Source organism: Hesperophylax consimilis, chromosome 11, assembly GCF_061612785.1.
Source record: "Hesperophylax consimilis isolate HC1 chromosome 11, BYU_Hcon_1.0, whole genome shotgun sequence".
NCBI classification, from domain to species: Eukaryota; Metazoa; Arthropoda; class Insecta; order Trichoptera; family Limnephilidae; genus Hesperophylax; species Hesperophylax consimilis.
The window spans coordinates 21,675,266-21,700,907 of record NC_142846.1 but is presented as its reverse complement, the minus strand read 5'-3'; the positions used below and the strand labels follow the sequence as shown (position 1 = coordinate 21,700,907).

General features: G+C 38.2%; 1 protein-coding gene across 1 annotated transcript; it reads right to left on the bottom strand.

Moving 5' to 3' along the window:
• Positions 1 to 186: 186 nt before the first annotated feature.
• Positions 187 to 23,981, bottom strand: LOC149419912 (salivary endonuclease-like). The gene is made up of 5 exons (XM_089637375.1): positions 23,822 to 23,981; positions 15,584 to 15,757; positions 5,820 to 5,982; positions 1,936 to 2,042; positions 187 to 1,152 (listed from the first exon to the last, which is right to left on the bottom strand). Exons 1-5 carry the CDS (start codon positions 23,883 to 23,885, stop codon positions 458 to 460), a joined length of 1,203 nt encoding a protein of 400 aa, XP_089493501.1. The 5' UTR covers positions 23,886 to 23,981; the 3' UTR covers positions 187 to 457.
• Positions 23,982 to 25,642: the final 1,661 nt, after the last annotated feature.

Sequence of the window (25,642 nt, the reverse complement as noted above, 5' to 3'; positions counted from 1 at the left end):
AAACTTCTTTCGCCAAAAAACAATTCCAAATGTAGATCATTGTATTACTGACTCAGGAAAGTTAAACTCTTGTGCGGTATGGAATAAAAATTCTCACGAAAAGTTTTCATATTTGTTAGAAACTAACAAATTCGGGGGAATTTATTTTTAAAAAGTCGTGAAATTGTCCAATGAACGAAATATTAATAAAGAGGTTAAATCTTTTATTGATTGAATAAGCATTTTTGTCATCAGATTAAGGTTAGGTTATGTTAGGTTATTATATCTAATTATTTCTTTTGATTTAGTTGACATTTTATTATTTAAACTAAAACACTTATTGCTATCGCTATTCTCATATATATGATTTGGATGAAACGAAAGGAAGAATTCGGAAATATATTATTCATTGAATACGAACTCACAGACAGATTGGGGTTTATAATACGAGTAGTTTGAGATACATTCATGTGTTCATTTAATATGGACCAGTTAATACTGCAGCTATATTTATTGTAAACGGACTCAATGTTCCCACCGTTGCCAAGAGAGCATTAACATCGCAACAATACGTGTATCCTTTAGTAAACTCGCTAAACTCAGGCCTGGACCATCCGCTGGTTGCGCAAATGTTGGGGCAAAGAAGTTCACTTTGGCTTACGGTAGTAGCGTGAGGATTGTTCAAAGTCACAAAAGCAATACCTTGCTGAGTTGTCGGAGAATAGACTATCTTCCACAACCACTTTGGTACAGCCAGTTTTCTGATATCGAAGAGGAAGATTTCCACCATTAAGCCAAGATCACTTTGAAGCTTTAGAACTCCGTGCGTTCCAGTGATGATGGTAAGATTTTCTTGTCTCAAGTTTGCGACTTGTCTCGCGTTGTTTTCTACCCTTAACCAGTTTCCTGTGTTTACGACCTGCCACTGGGGTGCCGCGTTTACGTAGAAATACGTTGCTGTACTCCAACCTCCAAATAGAAAGTCACCATCGGGGGCCAGATGACCCCTGGATAAGTATGATGTGGTGTTGATATATTTTGCTGTCTGTAGAGGTCCCAAAAGTAAAGACAACCGAATGGTCTGAGATGCTTGCTTGTATTGGTTGGCAGTTATGGTTCCGTAAGTTAGACCCTGGTTTCTGAAGGACGGTCGATCATTTTCTGTTTCTGCGTCTGCAACATTATTTATAAAATCAAATTTTAATAAAAACTTTTACACTGTTCTCATAAGGAATGATACCGAAGTGCAAAACGGCTTCCATAGCAAAATGATATATTAATTTAGGCTGGGAGGTAAGTAGGTTTGTTTTTCACAGAAGCGCCAATTATATAAATATGTTTTTGGCGCATCACGTTATACGTAATTGAGCAATGTGAAGTTAAGCATATAGTTTTTTGAACTACGCATATAAAAGTTAAATAAAATTACAGTAAACTCTTTTGATTAGTTAGTGAATATTCAAATAATATTCATTTTAGAATAAAATTTAGTTTAGATGTGAGGTTAATTATAAAGTTTTTTGAACTACTCCTGCAAAAATTAAATAAAACCACAGTAAACTCTATGATTGTATAGTGAATATTTAAATAATATGCGTTACACAATGCATTTGAAAATATTTTTAGTTTTAGTGAGATTAATTATAAAGTTTTTTGAACTAAGTCTGTAAAAATTAAATAAAAGCCAGTAATTTCTCCGATAATGCAGTGAATATTCAAATAAAATGCGTTACACAATGCATTTTAAAATTAAATCTAGTTTAGATGTGAGGTTAATTATATAGTTTTTTGAACTACGCCTGTAAAAATTAAATAAACAGTAAACTCCAAAATTTATAATTTAGTATTTTTTTACGCTATCCCAACGAAGAAGCAATTGATTTCGAAACATGTCAATGATTTTTGATAAATAGTTATTCATTCAATGCGTGTGCTATTTTTTGTTTTACAACTTACGTGTGATAGATTTTCCATAGATCGTATTGACCGCGTAGAGAGAAGATTCGTCAAACCTGTCGTAGCACACCTGGACTTGCGTAGCGAATCCTTTTGTAGAGTTGAATCTGGAATGAAACAGGTAATTGAATAGTAGTATAGTAGTGTCAATAAATTCACACCTGCTATAATCTTTTTTACTTAACAAGAAAAAAATTGCAATATTCACCTCATAAAACATCTAGTCTAAAATGTCTTTGTGAATAAGTATTTATTGTTATAGGAATTTTGCATTTTATATGTGTTGTGTTGCGTGTATGTACATCTTTTTGTGTAGAGTTTATCAAACTATTTTCCAGATATGGATGAGAATTGTCTTTATGTATAGTTTGCGAATGTTTAGGACTGCGAGTTTCCTAAAATGTGGCTCTGACGGATGAGAAGGGAAGGATTTCAAGACTTTTCACGTGTAGCCTTTATTGCAAGAAACCATAAATGATTTGGTTGAAAGGTCAGGTGTTTAGACCTTGAAAAGCTGATGAAATTATGGTAAAAAAGGTCTCGTCCGCAATTAATTTACAAAAACGAAGGAATACCGTAAAAATATGCCGATTAATTTGTTCAACCTAGGATTTTAACTTTAATTTGTTTAACCTACTATTTCCGGCGAGTCTGTTTTTGTGTGCATGCTGTGCAAAGAGACTTATCATCTACAGTGCGGCGGAGTAGCTGTGAGCTTCAGTAAGGATAATACGCGCTCATATAAAGTACAAGCAATATACGATGTACAATGCACTTACGTTTCGTGCCTTCTGTCAAAAGCCAGCGGTATTACACCCTTAGATAGTGAACTACTCTCAAAACTACTTGAGAAAAACACTCAAATCCTCGCCACTTTGGCGACTATGAGAAGATTCTACTCCACGTCTACCATCTAGATTCTAGAGGACACAATTTAAAAAAAGACTAGAAAAAATCTTGAAGCCAGAATTGAAGTAATTGAAAGCCAAATGGAATAAATCGACAGATAAAACAGGTCAAAAACTGTAGAGATTAGGGGGATCCCTGAAATTAATGGGGAAAACCTACAAAATCTCATTTTCAATATTCGAAAAACTACTAACCCACCAACAGAGAGGACATACTCAACACCACCACCATCTGAATTGCAGGACCTAGCTTCCAGGTATATATGTCTGAACACCTGACACTTCGAGAAAAACGTTTATGGTTTCTTGCAAGAAATGCTACTTGAAAATGCTAAAAACATATTGAAATTCGCCTGGACCAGGGGAAGTCAAGTAAATATGCGCAAAGACATTGGGACTCCTGTCATTATTATTAACGACAAAACTAAACACCACTTATCTCCCGCACCCAACAACTTGTAGGCTAAACTTACCTAGCTACTCGTATATAACTTCCTTTTATATATTTTGAATATACTTTAAAAAAATATTATTCTTTATTAATTCAGTAAAATATTAGATATTTCCAACCCAAAGATATTCTCTATAAACGCGAGAAGAATGGAGAACTGTTGAACTGAACTGTTCTAAATCTTAATCTATTACATATATGGGTACAGCTTTTCAATGATATTTTAAATGATGCATCTAATTTATTGACATATTTTATGCAGCTTACTATGTTTTGTTTCAAAAATTATAAATGGTGAAAATAGCTGATCAGTCGATAACTTGTCTATACTTCCATGTACGGAGGCAAACAATACAAACATACTCGTAGTACAACAAATATTAACTCAATCTGCCTTAAAAATATCCGCGACGAATGTCAGAAGCACAAACCGAAAATTTAATGAATTGTTATTAGTTCTCACAGACATGAACTCTGTTTCGACATACCGATTTTTCATGTTTCAAGTTAAACATGGAAATCATCAATACAGAAAGCTAATTGTGGACTGAACCAAATTTAAAAAAATCGCAAAACTGTAACCTTCTCATCTTAAAACTAAAAAAAAATTATATTCATTCATATTTCAATCCGTAAATTTATACTCCCAGAAAACCATCCGAAAGTAATTATTCACACTGCATCTCTACTATCTCTCAATAACAGTTGTGCATGACCAGTTCTCAAACCGTATAATGAAATAAAATACCTGGGTATCATTATAGATAACCGATTAAACTGGGAGGCCCATATTAGCTCCATAGCAAAAATACTGAAGTAAGTTATGATATATTTTCTACTCTCTTCGATCAATCCTTGACATAAAATAATAAATAATCCTTGACATATTTAACCTGTTTGTATAAAATCATCAATTCTATGTTTTATACACCTGATTTATTATATGTAATCTCTTTTCATACTCCAAGCAGGTCAGTTACAAGACAGTACCTACCATATTATTGTAGCAATTCTATATCACCGTCCCAATATCACACTCCTATGCGACGGATTCAATAGCTAGGAAACAAATACTCCGATGTTGTTGATATATTTAGTACCTCAATTTCATTATACAGGGTGTATCGGCACTAACCCGACAAACTTTAACCAGCTATTCCTTAGCACATTTGGAGTAAAAAATGTTATGGGCACTTGGCTGTCCGGTAGCATTTTTTTTCAATTAAAAACAAAAAAAATTAAAATTTCCACACTACTTCACTGTCATTGGCATTGCGTTTCGTGTTCAACAGCTGTTATAAGCAAGTATGTCAAAAAGCGTCCTCGCTCTTTCGCACACACTAAATAATAATAGTTAAAAATGAGACGAATGGTGCCATGCCATTTCGTTGTGATTGTAAGTGTGCGCCAATATAGGTACACACGTGCATTATTCAACGGAATTCGAATAAAATATTTGCCAGATGGGTTTTCAAACTTTGTCAAAGGATAAAACAGTGGTGACATGTGGTGAAAATATGAATACTAAATTTTTTATTAAAAAAAACGTTACCGGACAGCAAAGTGCACATAAGATTTTTACTCCAAATATGCTAAGGAATAGCTGGTTAAAGTTTGTCGGGTACGTGCCGATACACCCTGTATAAGCATACCTTATTGAAGTTTTTTTCATCAAGTAGGGGAATATTTTGATAAAGCTATTTAAATTGACAGTATTACAGTATTTTGCACGCTAACCGTATTTTGTCGGCTTACAGAAAAAAATTATTTTGGATTTTTTATTTTTATATTTTGTACCTACATACTGTGTGGATCAAATTCTACAATATTTTTTATTTATATGTGTATTAAACAGTCATTTCCTGCACTATTTACTAGTATAATTTCTTAAATATTATTATATTTTTATGTGGAAGAATTAATAGGCGTAAAATAAATAAAAAATAAAAATAATAAATAAGAAAAAATAAGTGTTTATTTTTCTCTATTTCAATCGATAGCAACGTATGGAGTTTTAGGATGGGAAGGTTATACAGCATCCAATCACTACCCTCTAGTGACCGTTCAAAACCTTCTGCTAAGGATCATCTTCAAATATTTCCCTTCTCATCCATCATAGCTATTTTTAAAGAAACTCGCAGTCCTAGACATTCACCATCTATACTCGTAAATAGACAAGACTAAGAATCCCCAATTTATATTTTCTTTTCCTTTTATCTGCCAAGAAAAAAGCGAGTGGGTCTCTGGAACTATTTGTTTGTGATCAACAATTTAGTAAAAAAATCGAAGTTTTCGGTTTACTTAAACTTACTTTTAAAAATATACCAGGTAACTGGTAAAATGAATTTTGTAGATTTAGGTAAAACACTTTTTTGCTGAAGAGTTGATGCTAGGTATATAAAGCAAGAAAAGCAATTATTAAGTTAATCTTGCAAAAAGTTGAGATGTTTTCACGATTCCGTAGGTCACACAGAGGTTTCGATGCTTCGCACAATCAAATTTCTTCGTCTTAATTAATATCTTACCCAAGGTTCATGATCTCTCCCTGTCCACTAGCGCAGGGGGTTCCTGTCAACACGACGTCACTCAAAGAATTGGCAGAACAATATAACTGGTTAAGATTGTACTGAGCTCCGTTGTAGAGCAGCTTGTTGTTCGATACGCACTGCAATCTTAGTTCTTGCTGGCCTGAAAAATAGTCATTAGTGTTTATATCGGACGTGCAGAGCCAAAGTCATTATGAGATAACAAGATCTCAAGTTTTTACGATGTCCTTAATATTTTTGATAAAACCATTTAGATATCTGCGTCAAAATAAATATGATACTATAATATTATTCCACATCCTTAATGTGCGACTGCTATAGTTAATATTAATGGATTTTCGGCGCCACCATACATTTAAAAACTAATGTTTTTGTTTTGTTCAACACAGTGAAGAGATAAGGGTGATCGCTAATTACTCTCATTGAACATGTGTGAAATTTATTGTATAATTTTGTCCAATAAATAGAGAAGTAACTGGTACAAACAGGCACTTCTCATCCGAGAGTTCTCGGGAAAGTAATACTTGTTTGATTTAATGTTTTCCTACTGCCCCTGCAAAAACTCTCAGATCAAGGTGTCAATGTGTGCCGGTGCCCTATTGAATTTGCAGTATTTGTGCGGGCTTCACTAACTTGGTCCCGTACAAATTGGTCCTTCGTGCCGGTTCTACGCATTACGCCTTTAATCGTGCTTCAGTAAAGATGCCTTCGCTTCGCAGTGGCCATAAAATCTCTACGTCATCCGGGGCGTCGCGATCAGCAACCAGCGTTCCCGCAGACCGAGACAAACGTATGTCTCGCCGAGCCCCGGACCCTACTTCCAACTCTCCGACTGATGTTCCCATTAGCCAAGATGCACCCCAGCAAGCTGATCAAGCTATGCTTGCCTCGGACTCCATTGAACAATCAACCACAGCTTGGGGTCCCATCCTGACCCACAGTTCCCCGGCCCCCCAGGAGTCCGACGGAGAGGATGATGACCAACGGTCAGAGTCAACTGAGGATGCAATACAAATGTTGCGCCGTGAGTTGCGCACTCGAGAGAAGCAGCACGTTAAGCACACCGCCAACCTACTTGCAGCCCTGGCAGCAGCAACAAAGACATCCGCCGCACTGCAAGCAGGCCACCAACCTGCCGATTCCAGGTTCACAACTACCCAAGCCCCCGTGGCGCCTGGAGCGTGGCCCGCCTCGAATGCCGGCTACGCTATCACAGCACCCGGGCAAGCCTCGAATGCATGCCCGGTGCAAACAGCGCCTGGAGCGTGGCCCGCCTCGAATGCCGGCTACGCTATCACAGCACCCGGGCAAGCCTCGAATGCATGCCCGGTGCAAACAGCGCCTGGAGCGTGGCCCGCCTCGAATGCCGGCTACGCTATCACAGCACCCGGGCAAGCCTCGAATGCATGCCCGGTGCAAACAGCGCCTGGAGCGTGGCCCGCCTCGAATGCCGGCTACGCTATCACAGCACCGGGGCAAGCCTCGAATGCATGCCCGGTGCAAACAGCGCCTGGAGCGTGGCCCGCCTCGAATGCCGGCTACGCTATCACAGCACCCGGGCAAGCCTCGAATGCATGCCCGGTGCAAACAGCGCCTGGAGCGTGGCCCGCCTCGAATGCCGGCTACGCTATCACAGCACCCGGGCAAGCCTCGAATGCATGCCCGGTGCAAACAGCGCCTGGAGCGTGGCCTGCCTCGAATGCCGGCTACGCTATCACAGCACCCGGGCAAGCCTCGAATGCATGCCCGGTGCAAACAGCGCCTGGAGTGTGGCCCGCCTCGAAAGCCGGTTACACTATCACAGCACCCGGGCAAGCCTTGAATGCATGCCCGGTGCGTACACTGCCGGGAACACGGCCCGCCTCAAATGCTGGCCACGCTATCATAAAACCCGGACCCGCCTCGAATGCACGCTCAGTGCACATACTGTCGGAAACTACGGGACACACGGCACCCGTGGCAAGCATTCCCATAGCCGATTATACTCTACCACAGTACCCCGAGCGACAGCCCCAAGCAGCAGTACCTGGAGAAGTGGAATTTACGCATAACAGATCGCAGCAATTCCCTACGAGTCAGGATTTTTCACCACTGTTTCCGCCACTGCCTACGGCCGATGAGACAGCACAGCACACTCACGAGTGGGTGCAAAAAGGCGCTGATCAGCTGTCCCAGATCACCTCAGCAATAGCAGAGGGTTTTCGCACGTCCCGTGCCCAAGAAAGCCCTCGCACGATAGAGGACGATACACGGATGGCCGCCTTAATCGCAAGGCAGACCACGGCCAAGGATCTTCCCCTCTTCCTGGGTGACCCGCTCGAGTGGCCCACATGGAAAGCCCAGTACACCCAATCCACAACCACTTGCAGAATGACTTCATCTGAAAACCTCATCCAGCTGCAGCGTGCACTAAAAGGGAAGGCTCGGGATACAGTCGGCCCTCTCCTCATGGATCCCGCTCAAGTTCCAGAGATCCTCTCTGTCCTCGAGCAGCGATACGGTGGCGCCAGCGCAATAGCCACGCTGATGTTGGAAAAGGTGAAAAAGCTGCCGTATCTCACAATAGACGCAACCCTTGAGGACCTGGCAGACTTCTCCGGAACCGTCCAGAACTTGGTGACATCACTTAGGATCCTTAGGACTGACGGATACCTGACCAACCCCACCCTACTGAATGACATCACAACAAAGATGCCGATTACGCTACGGATGACCTGGCTGTATGAGACACGTGGTCTTACGAGTCTAGCTACAATAACTCAGCTGGCAGCATTTCTGAAAAGTATGGCTAACGCTATACCCAACAGCGGGATGATCGACCCAGTGCGACCTCGACCGCGACGGACCGAGCAGGTGCATGTAGTAAACGATGAAGAAGTTAAACCAGACTCTAGACCCGCTGAATTTGTTACATCGCGTAAGAGGAGTGAGCCTTGCGAAAATAAAATGAACAATACGCGTAAACGCAAACTGTCTAGTGAAAGTTGCTGCCAGTGCGGTGGCAACCACAAAACTCGCGAGTGCGCCGAGTTCGCGGAGAAAAGTCTCGCCCTCCGGTGGACAATGGTGCGACAGAAGAACCTGTGTCGTAAGTGTCTGGATCGACACCACTCACGGGACTGTAAAACCAAGGCATGGTGCGGCATAGGAGGGTGCAGATCACCACATCACCGTTTGCTTCATGACCCACAGTTCGTACCGGAAGGTGCTGTCGGTGAGGTTAACTTGTGACGCCAGACGACGGACCGGAGCGTGCTGTTAAAAATTGTGCAGGTTATGTTGGGCGTCCCCCAAGGAAGCAAAGTTTTGGTGTTCGCGCTCCTCGACGAAGGCTCAACTGTGACACTTGTCGACGCTGACATCGCGACACGGATCGGAGTGAGCGGCCCAGTCCGCGGCATACGGATCCATGGCGCCAAAGGGATGTGCACCTCTGACACACTCTCCCGCCGAGTGAAGCTGACCATAAGAGGATGTGATAGCAGTGACACCTACCACATCATCGCCAACACGATCTCCGACCTCAACCTGCCAGAACAACAGGCCCAGGGAAACCTTGTCACCCCAAAACTTTTGATAGGGCAAGACAATGCTCATCTGATCGTTTCACGGGAAGTGCGCGAAGACCATGACACTACGCGAATAGTGTCACGAACCGCACTGGGGTGGATCGCCCATGGGGGTGTCGGGACTGGCAGTGACAATAAATCCACGACGCTGGCACTACAAATTGAATCAGCCGCAGATATCCGCCTAAGAGAATTGGTAAAATGCAACTTTGCCGTCGACTCTCTTGGCGTAACTGCCGCGGTGAGAACCCAGGCAAGCGAACAAAGGGCCATCGCACTAATGAACACGACTACCCGGCCTCTTCGCACTGGGAGGTGGGAAACTGGCCTCCTGTGGCGTAATCCGGAAGCCACATTGCCTGACAACCGGCAGTGCGCGCTGAAACGACTTCATTCCCTTGAGAAGAAGCTGGCAGCAGATCAGAATCTGGCAGCAGCCTACAGCGACAAGATGAGCCAGCTGGTCAACAAAGGATACGCCAGGAAGCTGTCTAAACTGGAAGCGTCAACAACCGCACCCAGAAAATGGTACCTGCCGCACTTTGCGGTGACAAACCCCAATAAGCCAGGGAAGATCAGGATAGTGTTTGACGCCGCCAGTCGATGCCGAGGGACCTCCCTTAATGACCAGCTGCTTACCGGCCCTGACCTGCTGTCTTCCCTCTTAGGGAATATTCTGCGCTTTCGAGAGGGAAACATCGCCATTGCCGCAGATATCAAGGAAATGTTTCTGCAGATCAAGATAAGGCGGGAGGATCAGCTGTCCCAACTCTACCTCTGGAGATTACCGAACCAACACGAACCTGATACTTACCAGATGTCATCTATGATGTTCGGAGCCACTTGTTCACCGAACAGCGCCCAGTTCGTCCGGAACAAGGTAGCCGGGGAATACGAACATGAAAACCCGATTGCCGCAGCAGCCATTCGTTCTAAATTCTACATGGATGACTACCTAGATGCGGTAGACAGTTGTCAGGAGGCTGCCTCACTCGTCCACGGTGTGAGCACCCTCCTCGCGAAAGGAGGATTCCACCTAACTAGCTGGGCATCTAACAGTCCAGCTGCCATAGCCGGTGTTCCCACAGAAGACCGGGCCAGTTCCACAGTGCGGATCAGCGGTGGAGGTACGGAGACGGAACGAGTGCTCGGACTAGTTTGGGACCCATCCACTGATAACTTCCTGTACTCATTCCAAGAGGCGATCACCCCAGAAGTGGCCACGCGACCCACGAAAAGGCAGCTGCTCTCAATAGTAATGAAAATCTTCGACCCAGTAGGCTTCATTTCCTGCCTTACAATCCGGTCGAAGATACTGCTGCAGGCCGTGTGGCGCTCGAGTATAGGCTGGGACAACCCCATTACCCCTGAACATACACAGAGGTGGACCGAATGGCTGAGCCTGTTGAATACACACAGCATTTCAGTTCCGAGACGCTGCCTCCATCTCAAGCAGAACAGCGTGACCCTACATCTCTTCTGCGATGCGTCAGAACAAGCCTGCTGCGCTGTCGCCTATTACACCGAAGAAGTAAATGGATCCCTACAGGCGACATTTCTGGCCAGTAAATGCAAAGTGGCGCCACTGAAGCCCCTCTCCATTCCCCGCCTTGAGTTACAAGCCGGACTCATCGCGGCAAGACTAGCCCAGACCATCCACAAGGAAAGCCAGGCCCGTATATCCCAAACGTACTTCTGGACAGACTCTGCAACCGTATTGTGCTGGTTACGAACTGACCCACGTACGTACTCTGCCTTCGTGGCAAACAGACTGGGCGAAATAGATGAGTTAACCAACATACTCGACTGGAGATGGGTGCCAACCAAGCTCAATCCCGCTGACATCGGTACAAGGGACTCAGATGTGCCCGACCTATCACCCAAAGGAAGGTGGTTTACCGGCCCGGCCTTTATCATTTTACCTGAGAGTGCGTGGCCAAAAGAGCGTGCACCTGTCAAAAGGCCCGACGACCAGACACTAGAGGTTAAGCCTCACTACGTCGGCCTTCTATCAACTGCAAGGGAAGCCTTACCATCCATCGAGAGATTCTCCTCATGGCAACGGCTGATTCGTGCAACAGCATGGGTTCTCCGCTTTGTGAAACAATGTCGGATGAAAGTTAACAAATCTGTAGGGGGCCCACTGCGAGCGGAGGAGATCAAGGAGGCGGAAGACAGATGGATAAAAAGGTCTCAGGAGGACGCCTTCAATACTGACATGACCACCCTCAAGCAAGGCCAAATGCTGCCGACTGGTAGTCGTCTGAACCCATTAAACCCCTTCTTCGGACAAGACGGCGCCCTGCGGATGGGTACCCGGCTGCGAGCTCTAGCGAAAACGAAGTGTGTAGCACGGACTCCCGTCATCCTGGATGGAGACCACCCGTACACTCAGCTCCTGATTCGCCACTACCACCAGAAGGCGGACCATCCCAGCACGGAGAAGACGGTCGCAGAGGTGCGGGGCGATTTCTTTGTACTGCGTCTGCGCACTACAAGCAGGAAGATAGCACACGCCTGCCCCACCTGCCACATAAGGAGAAGCAAACCCTCTCCACCACTAATGGGGGCGCTACCACCACCTCGACTGATGCATCACATCCGCCCATTTACACATTGCGGACTCGACTACTTCGGGCCTATGGAGATCACGGTTGGCAGACATCGGGAAAAACGATATGGAGCCATCTTCACTTGTCTCTCGACCCGCGCCATTCACTTAGAACTGGCCGCCTCACTGACCGCAGACTCAGCCATCATGGCCATACAGCGGATGACTGCGCGAAGGGGACAACCCGCAGCCATGTACTCCGACAACGGAACAAATTTTCATGGAGCCGATGCAGAGATGAGAGACGCTCTGGTATCATTGAGCCACGATGCCAGAATGCTTGATGCCATAGCCACCCAGGGCATTGAGTGGCATTTCATACCTCCAATGACGCCCCACATGGGGGGAGCTTGGGAGAGGCTTGTACGGTCAGTAAAAAGAGCCCTGAGCACCACACTTAAGGAACGGGCACCTAGAGAAGAAACCTTACTCACGGCCCTGGCAGAGGCTGAATTCACAGTGAACAACAGACCACTCACTCACATATCAGTTGACCCACGCGACGAAGAGCCTTTGACCCCCAACCACTTTCTTCTAGGGTCGGCTGGAAAGCGTCCCCTCTTGTCCATGTTTGGCAAAAAGGAAGAGGAAATATGCCTTCGCCGCCAGTGGCGTATCGGCCAGCAACTTGCAGACATATTCTGGAGGCGGTGGCTTCTAGAATACCTTCCCACCATGGCAGCTCGGCAAAAATGGCACAACCCGGTCACACCCATTAAGAAGGATGACCTGGTGGTCATTATGGACTCCACGCTGCCACGGAACAGCTGGCCGCGTGGCCGCGTCCTTGAGGCCGTGCCCGCCGCCGACGGACAAGTCAGGACAGCCCGTATCCAGACAAGTTCCGGAATATATGTTAGACCGGCCATTAAAATCGCCGTCATACTACCTGCTTCAACAACACCAGCCGATCCAATCACCAGCACGACAACACCTGCCTAGCCGAAACCCCTTGCAATGACATCAACTGCAAACACGAGACGCTGGGATGAAACAGAACACGCCCGACGGAGTAGCTGGGCGCAGCAGAGACTGCACCGTGGGGAGTATATCGGACGTGCAGAGCCAAAGTCATTATGAGATAACAAGATCTCAAGTTTTTACGATGTCCTTAATATTTTTGATAAAACCATTTAGATATCTGCGTCAAAATAAATATGATACTATAATATTATTCCACATCCTTAATGTGCGACTGCTATAGTTAATATTAATGGATTTTCGGCGCCACCATACATTTAAAAACTAATGTTTTTGTTTTGTTCAACACAGTGAAGAGATAAGGGTGATCGCTAATTACTCTCATTGAACATGTGTGAAATTTAATGTATAATTTTGTCCAATAAATAGAGAAGTAACTGGTACAAACAGGCACTTCTCATCCGAGAGTTCTCGGGAAAGTAATACTTGTTTGATTTAATGTTTTCCTACTGCCCCTGCAAAAACTCTCAGATCAAGGTGTCAATGTGTGCCGGTGCCCTATTGAATTTGCAGTATTTGTGCGGGCTTCACTAACTTGGTCCCGTACAGTGTTAGTACATTATTTGCAATCTACGCTTAACTATTTTGTGAACCATTTTTTATATCATTGAAGAAATATTACTACAAACCACACAAAAATAAAAGATAACAGTCGCATCGTTTCATGTCTCGTTTAGATTTATTAGTATGATCTTCTTCTTCTTCTATGATTTTTTCACACTGATGGGAATAATCCCCTAAATAAGTTTAAAACATAACAGGGATGCATATTTATACAAGTACCTACATACGAAATTTAACATTTTTATCGTTATTTTTTTTTCCTAATAATATTTTATTGAATCACAAAATTTCATAATAAAAGGATCAACATCTTTTTTTTTCGAGAAATTAACAAACCAAATATTTATGGTTTGTGTTTTTTCAGGACAATTTTTATTTTTCAAATAAAATTACTCTACATTATTTACTTTCGCTTAAACAAATTGTTTCGGAAAGTTATAAAAATATATTTATACAGTTCGTAGGTACCCACTCAATTTAAAAAAAACGGCAAACAGCCATTTGTGTTGAGATATGACGGAAACTAAAAGGTATTGAATGTATAAAGGATTAAGCAATTTAAATACATTTTTTTATGTACAATCACATTTGTAAAACAAATTAAGAAATTTTCTATACAAGTATGTGCTCATCTCAGGAAATAATTATTTCCAATCTCGCTTACATCACACTGATGTTGTTACTTGTTACTAAAAGCTTACATTAAAAATGTTATCTCAGCATCAATACGTATGCGAAAGTGAACAAGTACTAAGATTAATTCATTTTCAATCCCCCACGCTTACACATCTTTTCCAATATCATTATCAATTTCATAAATAAATTACTTGTCTTTCATCATAAATATTTCATACGAGATACAAGTAATGAGTACGTAATATCTACGAAGCAAATAACGCTGCAACCTATCTATTTCATTAATGTTCTTGTTTTTATTGCACCAAATACAATATACACTTTTATTAAACTTCGTCTCTCTCTAAAACATACCTACCATATATTTTAAACCCACCATACGAAAGAAGAATATATTTTAATATGTACTTAAGATTTATATTTTAAAACTTAATATTTTACTATTCATTTTTTATTCTTATAGTAGAAATGTCCTAAAAAAATTATAATGTCCGTGTGCAGCCTTTGACTTTGTAGGATTTTTTGTTCACATTTTTTTTATTATTTTGTTTTTCATTTTATATTGCAATGTATTTTGTAACTACTGTCAAAACGAGTCAACAACTTCCACCCATAAATAAATAAAACATAAATACAATAATTTACACACAAATACGTTGTTAATATTTTGGGTATTGATCGGGTAACTTTGATTGTTTAGGAAATGCAAACTTACCGTCAGATGTACCAGATACCTGATGAAATTTTAACAGCGAAAAAATAACGCGTACAGTATCGTAATAAAAACAATTTGCTACAAAATATTTTTTTACGGAAAAATTCTGTCATAAAACATTTTCTAAAATATATTAGAAATTTCGCATCTTAGGAATCTTGGTAAAGGCACTTTTACTTAATTTTATTGACATAGTAATATTCAAAAGATCATATATTTTACCATTCTTGAGATATCGAGAAATTGTATTATATTATTAACCATCAAGTGAGCCAAATTCTTGAGTCGGCTCAAGAGTCAAAATAACGAAATATGTGGTACGTATGATTGAGTTTGAAAGGAGGTGCGTGTGCCAAAACAGAATTGTGTGAAGGTCCATCGATCATTTTAGACGACCCAGGTCGCTCACGACACTTGCATAGTGAGCTGGTCGCGAAAACCCGCTTTGACCGTGTCGCGAGAGTAGGTCGTATGACCTGGGTACTGAGAAAAACATAACCCGCTCACTCTTTGGAAGCTCGTTAGCGGGTTTTAATGAGCGGGTCATAGACGATCATTCGCAATCGACCCAGGACTACTAATTACCCCTCAGGAGAAATACCGGTTAGTTTTTTTGTTAGGTTTGAAAAATTAATGAATTCACAGGAAAATAGTACTAATGAATTACCTGTCCCGAATATGGTATTGGTCTTTCCAATACAAATAAGAGTCATATATTCGCTGTCTTGAAGTACTATTCCAGTTGGTCCAGGAATTATCAGGGAAGATGGATTACTGTCAGTGAAGTACAGCGGATCTAGCTTAGGGAGGTCCACATTCAAGTCCCAAATGCATCCTGGATCTATCATAAAAAGATTAGTATGTATATGTATATTTAGACACATTTAAAAATTTTAACATTAAGTTAAAGAATTTTCTTTTTTCTAATTACTCTAGTACTCCATAATGTGAGCTCCATGACCTCCTGTTTAGGAGAGGATTATTTATATTTAAAAAGAAAATTTGTTTAAAAGGTGGTGTGTGAACAGTATTCAAAGTCTTATAAAAATACTACAAATTTAATTTAACATACAAATTAACACAACTCAATCTTTAAATTAGCTACAAAAATAATTCAATGTACATAATTCAATATGCAAATAAACTACAAATATAATTCTATACACTTAATTTTTAGAGAATCAGTATTATAACAATAGCCAAAGTTTTTTTAATGCTGGATAGTACCTACAGATTGTATATATATTCGATTTCCGAACCAACTCTCAAGTACGTACCTGCTAAGTAAATTTATTTTCTTGTTTTCTAGAGTTTCACGTGTCAAATAAGAAATAATAGTATGAAAAGTTTTATTTCACGCGTGAAAAATGACTAGAAATGTCACATAGTTAATAATGACCCAAAAATACAATAAATTTATCATGTACTAAATTAATATTCTTAGTTTTAATATATTTTTCTGTTTTGTAGATTAGTAACTATTGTGTTTTTTAGGTTTATTATTTGGGGATATTATTATGCTATAGTTGATTATTTAGGTACTTCAAATAATAATATTTCTCTACTAGCCGTATTAACTGTAATGACTCTAATCCCAATTCAGACCAGAACATTGATTTCTCTTTTGAGTTGGGCAGTTTTTTAAATAAATTCGTTTTTTTAATTATTTGCTTTAAGAAATATCTACGTCTCAAATATATTTATATGTTTGTATATTATAATTATTAAAATAAAAAAAAGTTATAATGGAGATGAGCAGAAAGTTGCTGGATATTGTAATAATCTAATAATCTAGATATCTTTGCATTTCACTTGGGTGGGCAGATTGTGGGTTCAGTTGATTTCTATCCTTATGCGCAGAATTCACATACAGATCTGCTCAGCATACTGATAAAAAAATCAAATTTAGCTGGTATTTTCGTATTTTCCCTTATCCCTAAATTTTTTTTTCCCTAGATCTATGGAAATTCCCCTAGACATACCACCACCGCAATATGTAATGCTCGCTGCATGCATCTCATCCCCCTTCCCACTATCTTTAGCCTCACAACATACCTTGATCGGAGATTCCATAGTCTAACAATCGAAGAAAGCACTTGATAACATATTTTTTGAACGTGTAAATACATTTACTAACTCGATGTATTTCTTACAAAAATCAAACTTATTTTCATTTTTTGTCTGTTTACTTTAGAAAATGTCAGATCATCGACAGTAAATTGGAATACATAATCCCCCTATTTTATATACTCTCCATCCATAAACAAAGTAAAAATACCGATGTCTAATTTTAAATTATGAATTTTGTCTTTGTATTTGTTCTTGAATCATGCATGAAAATCAGTTATATTTCAACTGTCGCGGGTAGAGATACATAAACTAGAAGATAATCTTTTCGCGGTGAACAAGGTGCCTGTTGCCACTGTTCACATATTTATATAAACATTCTAGAGTGCGAGGGAATATTCTCCCTTTTATAAACATATGTATGGCGAAATATTGTGTTTTTGTGCTTTTAGCAATATTTTACTAGTTCTAGTCAACTACTGTACAATAAGGTGGAGCGGTCTAGTATGGAGAATTTTTTTTTTCGTAATATAGAATTCGGCATACGCGGGATTGGTGCTCCGTTATGTACTTATCTTAAATAAAAAATATTTATTTATAATTACGACATCGTAATCATTCTGAATTTTTGATAAAAACACTGAAAACACCAATAATGTTCTGCCGATTCTTAGAAATGCTTATAATTATGTAAAAAAAATATTGAGTGTTTATTTATTACCTATGATAAAATTACATTATTATTTTATAATATAATTATAAAGTAGGACTGTAGGAACAGTTAAACTATTCCCACACAGCAACGAATCCTTCTACCCCAAACGCGTATCAAACAGAGTGAAGTGTATCGCGTATCATCTTGGCGAAGTTTCCGATCCGCTAGACATTATATAGTAGATCGGGGTACTGACGCTATTCTTTCTTGTAGTTTAAACTTTAGATTCTCAAAAAAATGTGCTTCGTCTTCAATTCCTCAAGAAATAATGCAAAGTGAAGCACAACCAAATAATTCTCACCATGAGGTGAAAGACTTCCCTGTTGTGGCCAGAACACTAGGCAGATATTGTATTTCAGATCGAGCAGGAGCTGCAATTGTTTTCGCTGTATTACAAGATGTTGGCTTAATTTCACAGAACGATACATCTCGCGTTGTGGATAGGAGTAAAATTCGTCGAGCTCGAATGAAGAAAAGAACTGCCCTTACTAGTAAGCCGTTAGTAATCGATTCCAATCAATTTGGTTTATACTTCGACGGACGGAAGGACAAAAATTTAAGCATGGAGGACAACCGGCGAAAAATAATAATTGAAGAACACGTTAGTTTAGTAAAAGAACCAGGTAGCGAGTACATGGGAAAAATTTCATTGAAAACCGGAAAATCTGAAGCAATGAATAATGGAATTATTTCATTACTGTCTTCGAAAGCAATTGCTTTTGAAAAAAATGTTGCAATTGGATGCGACGGAACTGCAGTTAATACGGGGTACAAAGGAGGTGTTATTCGGCGCCTTGAATCACATCTCAAAGGGCCTTTACAGTGGATTGTTTGTCAATTACAAGCAAACGAACTCATTTTGCGACATATCTTTGAGAACATCGACGGAACCACGACTGAACCGCAAAGTTTCACTGGAATTATTGGTAAATCTTAAAATAAGTGTGAACAACTTCCTGTCGTGAAATTTAAAATCATTCAATGTTCATTACCAAGTATGACAAATACACAGGATTTAAGTACAGTTCAGCTGTATCTACTGAAAATGTGTAAAACTATTGACTCCGGATTCTGCAATGAAAATTTATCAAAAACAAATCTTGGTAAAATTGTACAATCCAGGTGGCTCACTACAGCGAAGCGGATTCTTCAACTTTACATTTCTACCCTAAAACCATAAAAAAATATGGTTACTTTAACGACATTTTTATTAACAGTTTACGCACCTATGTGGTTCAACATTAAGACCAAACCATTAGGTCTTTTCAGTGCAAGGCATTTACACGAAACAATAGTGCTTTCACGGTATTTGCCCAGTGATTTAAAAGATATTATTGATGCAGTAATCCAGCGTAATGGCTTTTTAGGGCACCACGAAAATATATTGTTAGCCATGTTAAACGACAACCGAAAATACGTAAGAGAGTTGGCGTTGAGAAAAATATTGAAAGCTCGGCAAATGAAAATGCAATCAGACATTATTCGTACCTTCAAAGTGCCTGTTTTTGATTTTTCAGCAGATGATTATTTTGATGTTATAAAGTGGGAAAATATAACCGAGCCACCACTAACCAAATTTGTAAGTGACGAGACAATTTTACAAGCCATTACCGATCACACGATAATTGTGGATGTCATACTACCAATGATAAAGAATTTTCTTTGCCACACTCAAGCTACAGAGATATGTGTGAAAATTGTAACAGAAGCCTCAGCCGTTGTTTATGGACCCTTGAAGCGAGATGGATTAATAAAAACAAGGTTAGAGTCACGACACCTTATGCCTATTTTTAACACCAAAATGCAGTACCGTTCATAGTAACTTTTGTAATTTTGAAGTTTTTCAATGCGGTAAATAATATATGTACATTTTCTATTTCCACTATTTGTTCCATTCTAACAATCTACGAATGTATTATCTGTAAAATAAATGTTAAAATACAAATTTTATGTGTGTTTTATTTCGCGTACATGAGCTAAAAATACTTAGGTAAAATCGTGAAAATGATAAAATATAAAGCTTTGGCGATGTCCAGGTATTGTGAATATATATTTTTTATTATTTTTTTTGTAATTGTTAATATATGGAGCATCTTTTCCAACTATGTCGATTTCGAAATTCTCAAAAAAAAAATTTCACTCCACCTTACTGTACAACACTTAAAAGTTCTTCAATCAGTCTTCTTAGTTACGAATAACCTGACAAAATTCGATTTCCTTCTGTCCTTTCTTCCACAACCATGAGGAGAAAATATGGATTTTTAGTTACGGAGGACTGATGCCTTGATGCGAACTAATTCTTTTGATATCTTGGCTACTTATTATTACTAGTTGTTCTGTGGATATTGCCCGATGTTATAAACTTACCTATTAACCTACAAAAAAATTGTAAAAAACAGATTTGTCTATAAACCTGTTTAAATAAAAAAAAGATAAACAGGCATTGAATTGCCCAGACAAACAGCGGTATCACATAGCGGTTTGGTATAGTCCTGTCACAGACAACAGTATGGAGTCCACTATAAAAAGTAGCCAATTCATGAATAAATTTAGTATTTTTTTCCAATAATGAATTTATATTTATATATATATAAACATATAAATATTTTTAAGGGTTTTTAAAGTGCATGACCACACAAGTTCCATTTGAATGATTTGAATAAAACGTTAATAGAATTTAGTTATAAACAAACTGTTCAATAAACTTGTATCATTGATTATAGCACGTGAACGGTTACGCAAAATCATTCATTTTACACTTAGGAAAAAAATAATTCATAATCCATTACAGCTTTTACTGTATCATACAATGATATATTTATCGCCCAAGTAATATAAATTAATGATACGTGGAACCAGGTATATAAATACAAAATGTTTCCATCATCAAAGGAATCGTTGTGTAAAAGTCTAATCACCTATTTAGTAATGGATTTGAAATGAGTAAACATTCGAGGGAATCAGTACGCATCTCAGTTTCACGTTGACACGTGGTTTATTATTTCTTAGTTTATTTGCCAAAAATTTAGTTAAAATGTTAAAAGTAAATTTCCACTTCAAATGGATTAAAAAGTTTTGGATTGATATAGTTTTTCGATTACTTTATTTACAACATACGTCAGCCATCGTTAGTAAAATCATTTTCGAGGGTATATTACAAAAAAAGTGGTATATCGGCAAAAAAACTTCTGATTTATAGTTTTTGTTGTCTGATACCTATTTAAAATTGCTACATACCTGTACATTAGTATTAGAATATAAAAAAAAACAGTTTAGATTAGATACAAACAATTTAATTGCTCATCAGCTAGGATCCTTCGGAAGTAATATTTTTTGGAATAATCTCTATTTAAAATTAAATAAATCTATTTTACCCTGCATAAATAAAAGGCCATACCCGTTCGCGTGACCTATTGACTCAAAAGCTACTCGGAGTGAATTTAAAAAATTGTTATTATTGTAGAAAGCAATCACTTTGTGGTTTGACATATTTAATAAAATAAAATACTTTTTTGTTTTAAAACCACGATATTTATTAATTTAAGAACCGACCGGTTTCGCTTTACTTAAGCATCATCAGGTTTGTTTGTTTGTTGTTGTTTAGTATTAATTTGTACCCTGATGATGCTTAAGTAAAGCGAAACCGGTCGGTTCTTAAATTAATAAATATCGTGGTTTTAAAACAAAAAAGTATTTTATTTTATTAAAAAATTGTTATTATTAATGTGAAGAGTGTTTTGAGAGTGGTTTAAATGGTAGAAATAATCGAGGACGCCTGAGGAAGACTTGCACATTATCTTCGGAATCGAACTAAAGCTGATGTTCCGTAGTTTTTCTACAGTATTAATATGATATACTTCATGATACCACATGAAATGAATGTTAGAAAAGATGAATAAAATATTTATTTGTGGTACGTGAACGAAAAAATGGGTGTAGGTAGAATCTATTACGTGAAAGCGAATAGTAAAAGAAGTCGAAGACGCTCGAGGAATACACGGCGCGTTCAATTCTGAAAAATAATATTACTCCCACCTTAAAACTAGACCCAGTTTTTACCTACACTAGAATGCATAACCTCAAAACTTTACTGTAAACCATTCATAATTTCAAGCGATGCCGGGTACACGTCAGCTAGTAATTAATAAACACTAATATCAAGAATATACAGTATTAGAGAAAGTCCAATGAAAAGTTTTCTAACAAGTTGGTATGCCTACATTTAAAAACAATTAACTAACTATCTCACCATATTGCTTTTCATGTATCAATGTGGAAAAAAATTCATTAGTGATACTAAATACAAACAATTTAACTATTTATTAAATTCTGAAACCTGCATGAGAGCTTGGGAGTTTATCGCTGCGTTACTGATTTCCTTCGTTAAATTTCTATGATCTATGCACTTTCTTGATTGGTTTATAAATATGCAGCAGACGTGTACCCGGCGTTGGTGGGGGTAAACCTTAGGAGATAGACATTTACAACTACGGAATTTTCTGTAAGCCTTTTCAAAATATCTAATTTCGTAGTACATTATGTTGATATATCTCATTAGGTTTAGCCAGCATTAGCAATGAAAGCGCACGAAAATTTTTTTTACCACTTGATTAGAAAACATCGACTTTTCTCTACTTTCTATGAGTATAATATGCATGTATTATATATATAAACCTGCCGGAAGAAATTCTTTAAAATTGTTTTAATTGGCGTGGATAGCGACTTTATTTCATACTATTTTGAGATTACGTTAGCTCTGATTATTTATTAAATGTGTTATCAAAGAACGCAATATCTTTCTAGCTTGATATATTAGAGAGAGAAAATATTAGAAGAGGACAGAACATCAGAGCGTGGTAGGTAGAGGGGTGGGAGGAGGGAAAGAGTTACACGGATAGAAAGGGAATAGCTTTATTATTGAACTTATTTATAATTTCTTCCAAGTTATTAAGGCGCAAGCATCGACAAATATAAGGACGGGCGGAAGCCTATCCCATTTTATTGATGATTTGCACCCCTATATTCTTGTTTAAAGTATGTCTGTATTAATGAGATGATCGGAAAATTCCTAAAAACTTGTAGTTACCTGTTAAACACCTGTTGTGTCCTTTTTAACCAAGTTTTTGCGTTTATCGCTGTTTTAAATATAGTTATAGATAGCCGGGTAATTACTGGAAAAATATTTGTTAATATTGGGATAATATTATATCTTCTTTATCTTTACAATTAGTTTTTTAAGCAATTATTAGTACAGAAAACTGGCCTGATTTCACGCTGCACAAAATGATAAACAAAAGAAGAACATTTATTTATCTACAAAATTTTGCGCATTTGGATAGCTAAGTTTAGATGGTAGAATAATCAGTTGTTGGTAGCGATATTGTAAAGTAAAGGATCAGAAAAGGTGTGTCAACACTTACAGAATACACTTACTAGCTAATTTTGTTCTTCATTTAAGAAAGGCCCAAAAAAATTTAAATGAAATTAATACCAAGACATGAGAGATGCTCAAATTATTTAATAATTAATTTATCGATACAACGCGCATGGTTTCATCGAACTGGGTCCAGTGGACATCGCATATACTTTATATTCTTTGAATGGCTATCCTTTGCATAGGCGGTGCTACATTTTTTGTTCGATTACCTATAACGTGTCTTGTATTTTTTTTATTTCATTGGAAAGATTCCGTAATTTATCAAGTTTACAAACATTCCAGAGATAAATTAATTCTTTTGAAAAGCAACGGATCCTGAGGCGAATTCTCTTCGTTCAATACATTTAATAACAATACGTTCATACACAATTTTAATATCCTTTTTTGATTTTTTATTGTTCACGGCTCTGCGCTAGATTTTTATTGAATTGATATCATACCGTAAATTATTATGCGCTTAAACTAGAAGTAAGAATAAAACCAACAATCTGTAAATATTATGCCTCCATTAGATCATCAGTCGCTATTATCTTAGCTTGCAGAAAAAGTTAAAATATAGATATTAAATACTAAAGATTAATGAAGCCATATGATGTCATTTTGGGTACGGAAAGATAAATAAAATTATCCATTTTTTATAAACTGAAGAAAACGTTAAAAAACTATATAAATCACAAATTACTTACTGGCTGTTGAAAAACTCGATAGAGTAAGTAGGCAAAGCGCCAAACGTAAAGCAACACGTTCCATCGTCTGTTCGTTCTGTCAACTACTAAACAATTGATGTATGAAGTTAAGTTGTGTGGAGCATGACGGCTGTATAGAAATAACACCTACGGAGTGATTTCTACGTCAATATTGCCTTTTGTTGATGTTGGTCGGTATAACTTCTAACAGCTGAGTCAATTAATGTATTAATATGGGCTATTATTGTTTATATGAAGGCCTTGCATAGCCAGTTTTGAATAAATTAAAAAAGAAAACTGTTAATTGATGAGAAATATGTCAAGACACATTGGATGATATGTGTTCAAGCAAAACATTCCAAATGATATTATGGCCTATTCTACAAAATATACTGACCATTTTTTTTATTGAAATTAACAATAAACAAATGGAGGAGTTGATCTGACGGATTCTTTAATATGCCTATATCCGCATCGACTATGCCTAAGGAGATGATTTCTGATTTTTTTCTACCTTCTCAGTGTAGCAATAGACAGCTGTTAGTTTTTATGGCGAATGAACCACAAAAACGAGCCATTAGACATATAAGAATTCAATTTATCTCTTGATTCATCTCTTACATACATTGGATGCAATCAATTTATAGTCAGTTCATTCAAAAAATGTCATTCAAAATCCTTCAGTCCAATACATGGCAAGAAAAGAGTGAGTATATAGGCTCACTGAAAAAGTTAAGCTTAGGCGAGATGGAGGGGCTCATTAGCAAAAAAACTGATAAGCCATACTATGTTTCCAAATGTGAGATACAGGGTTACAAAAATTAGAAAAGTTTTCTTTTTGATCACTGTAGTGAACCTCTTTAACCCGAGTGCTTTGAAGATTTTTATGCATGCCGCTAAACCATTTTTACAAATAATTTTTTTTCGTGTTTGTATGTACCTACCTATAATACGATTATACTTTTGGATTACTTTTTATTTACTTGAAAGTTGCAATACATTATTTTGTATTGAAAAGCTATAATCTACCTACCCTTTGATCACTTTTAACCTCATATGGGGCCGTAGATTTAACCACTTTGCAAAAAAGTTTAATATATGTATATTTTTAATTTCTCTACCCATGTAACTATAGAATGTATCCTTAAACATATGTGTATGTCATATTTCATACATCGTGTTCGAGAGGGTTAAAAAGAGATTTTTCAATAATTCGTCAAAAATGAACTTATGTTAAGTTATTGATTAATCTCTACTGAAGACCGCAGTTAAGTAGTCCACCGAACGTTTTGAAGCTTTTGTAATATAACAAAATTTTCTGTTAAAATTTGGCTGTTTTGTATTGATTCAAATTCTACACTTTGTTGTTTTACATATATCACATCCAGATCCTGCTTTATCCAATCAAGCATATCCTCAATGACTCAAAACAGAATCGATTACATCGACGATAACACGAACATATTAACCCGAAGTATTTCGCTTCGAAACATATAACGTTCTAAAATATTACGTATCAAGTGCAAGTTGTCACGTACATTATAAAAATCATTTTTGTGTTCGTTTTTTAAAAAGTGGACGACAGATTAATAAATAAGGTAGCGTATGTTGTTGGCTCATATATCACGAGTGTTTATAATATAATTCAAACAAACCTTCAGTTTTATCAGTGGTACACTTTCTCATATCTCGTTGGAGATGTACGCACTAATTTAATATACGTGAGTGTATTCTCGTTCATAGATAAATATATAAAAAATGTATTACTCCTTATTAGATTATCTTATTAATGACGATGTATGAATTTTAATGAGCCAAGGA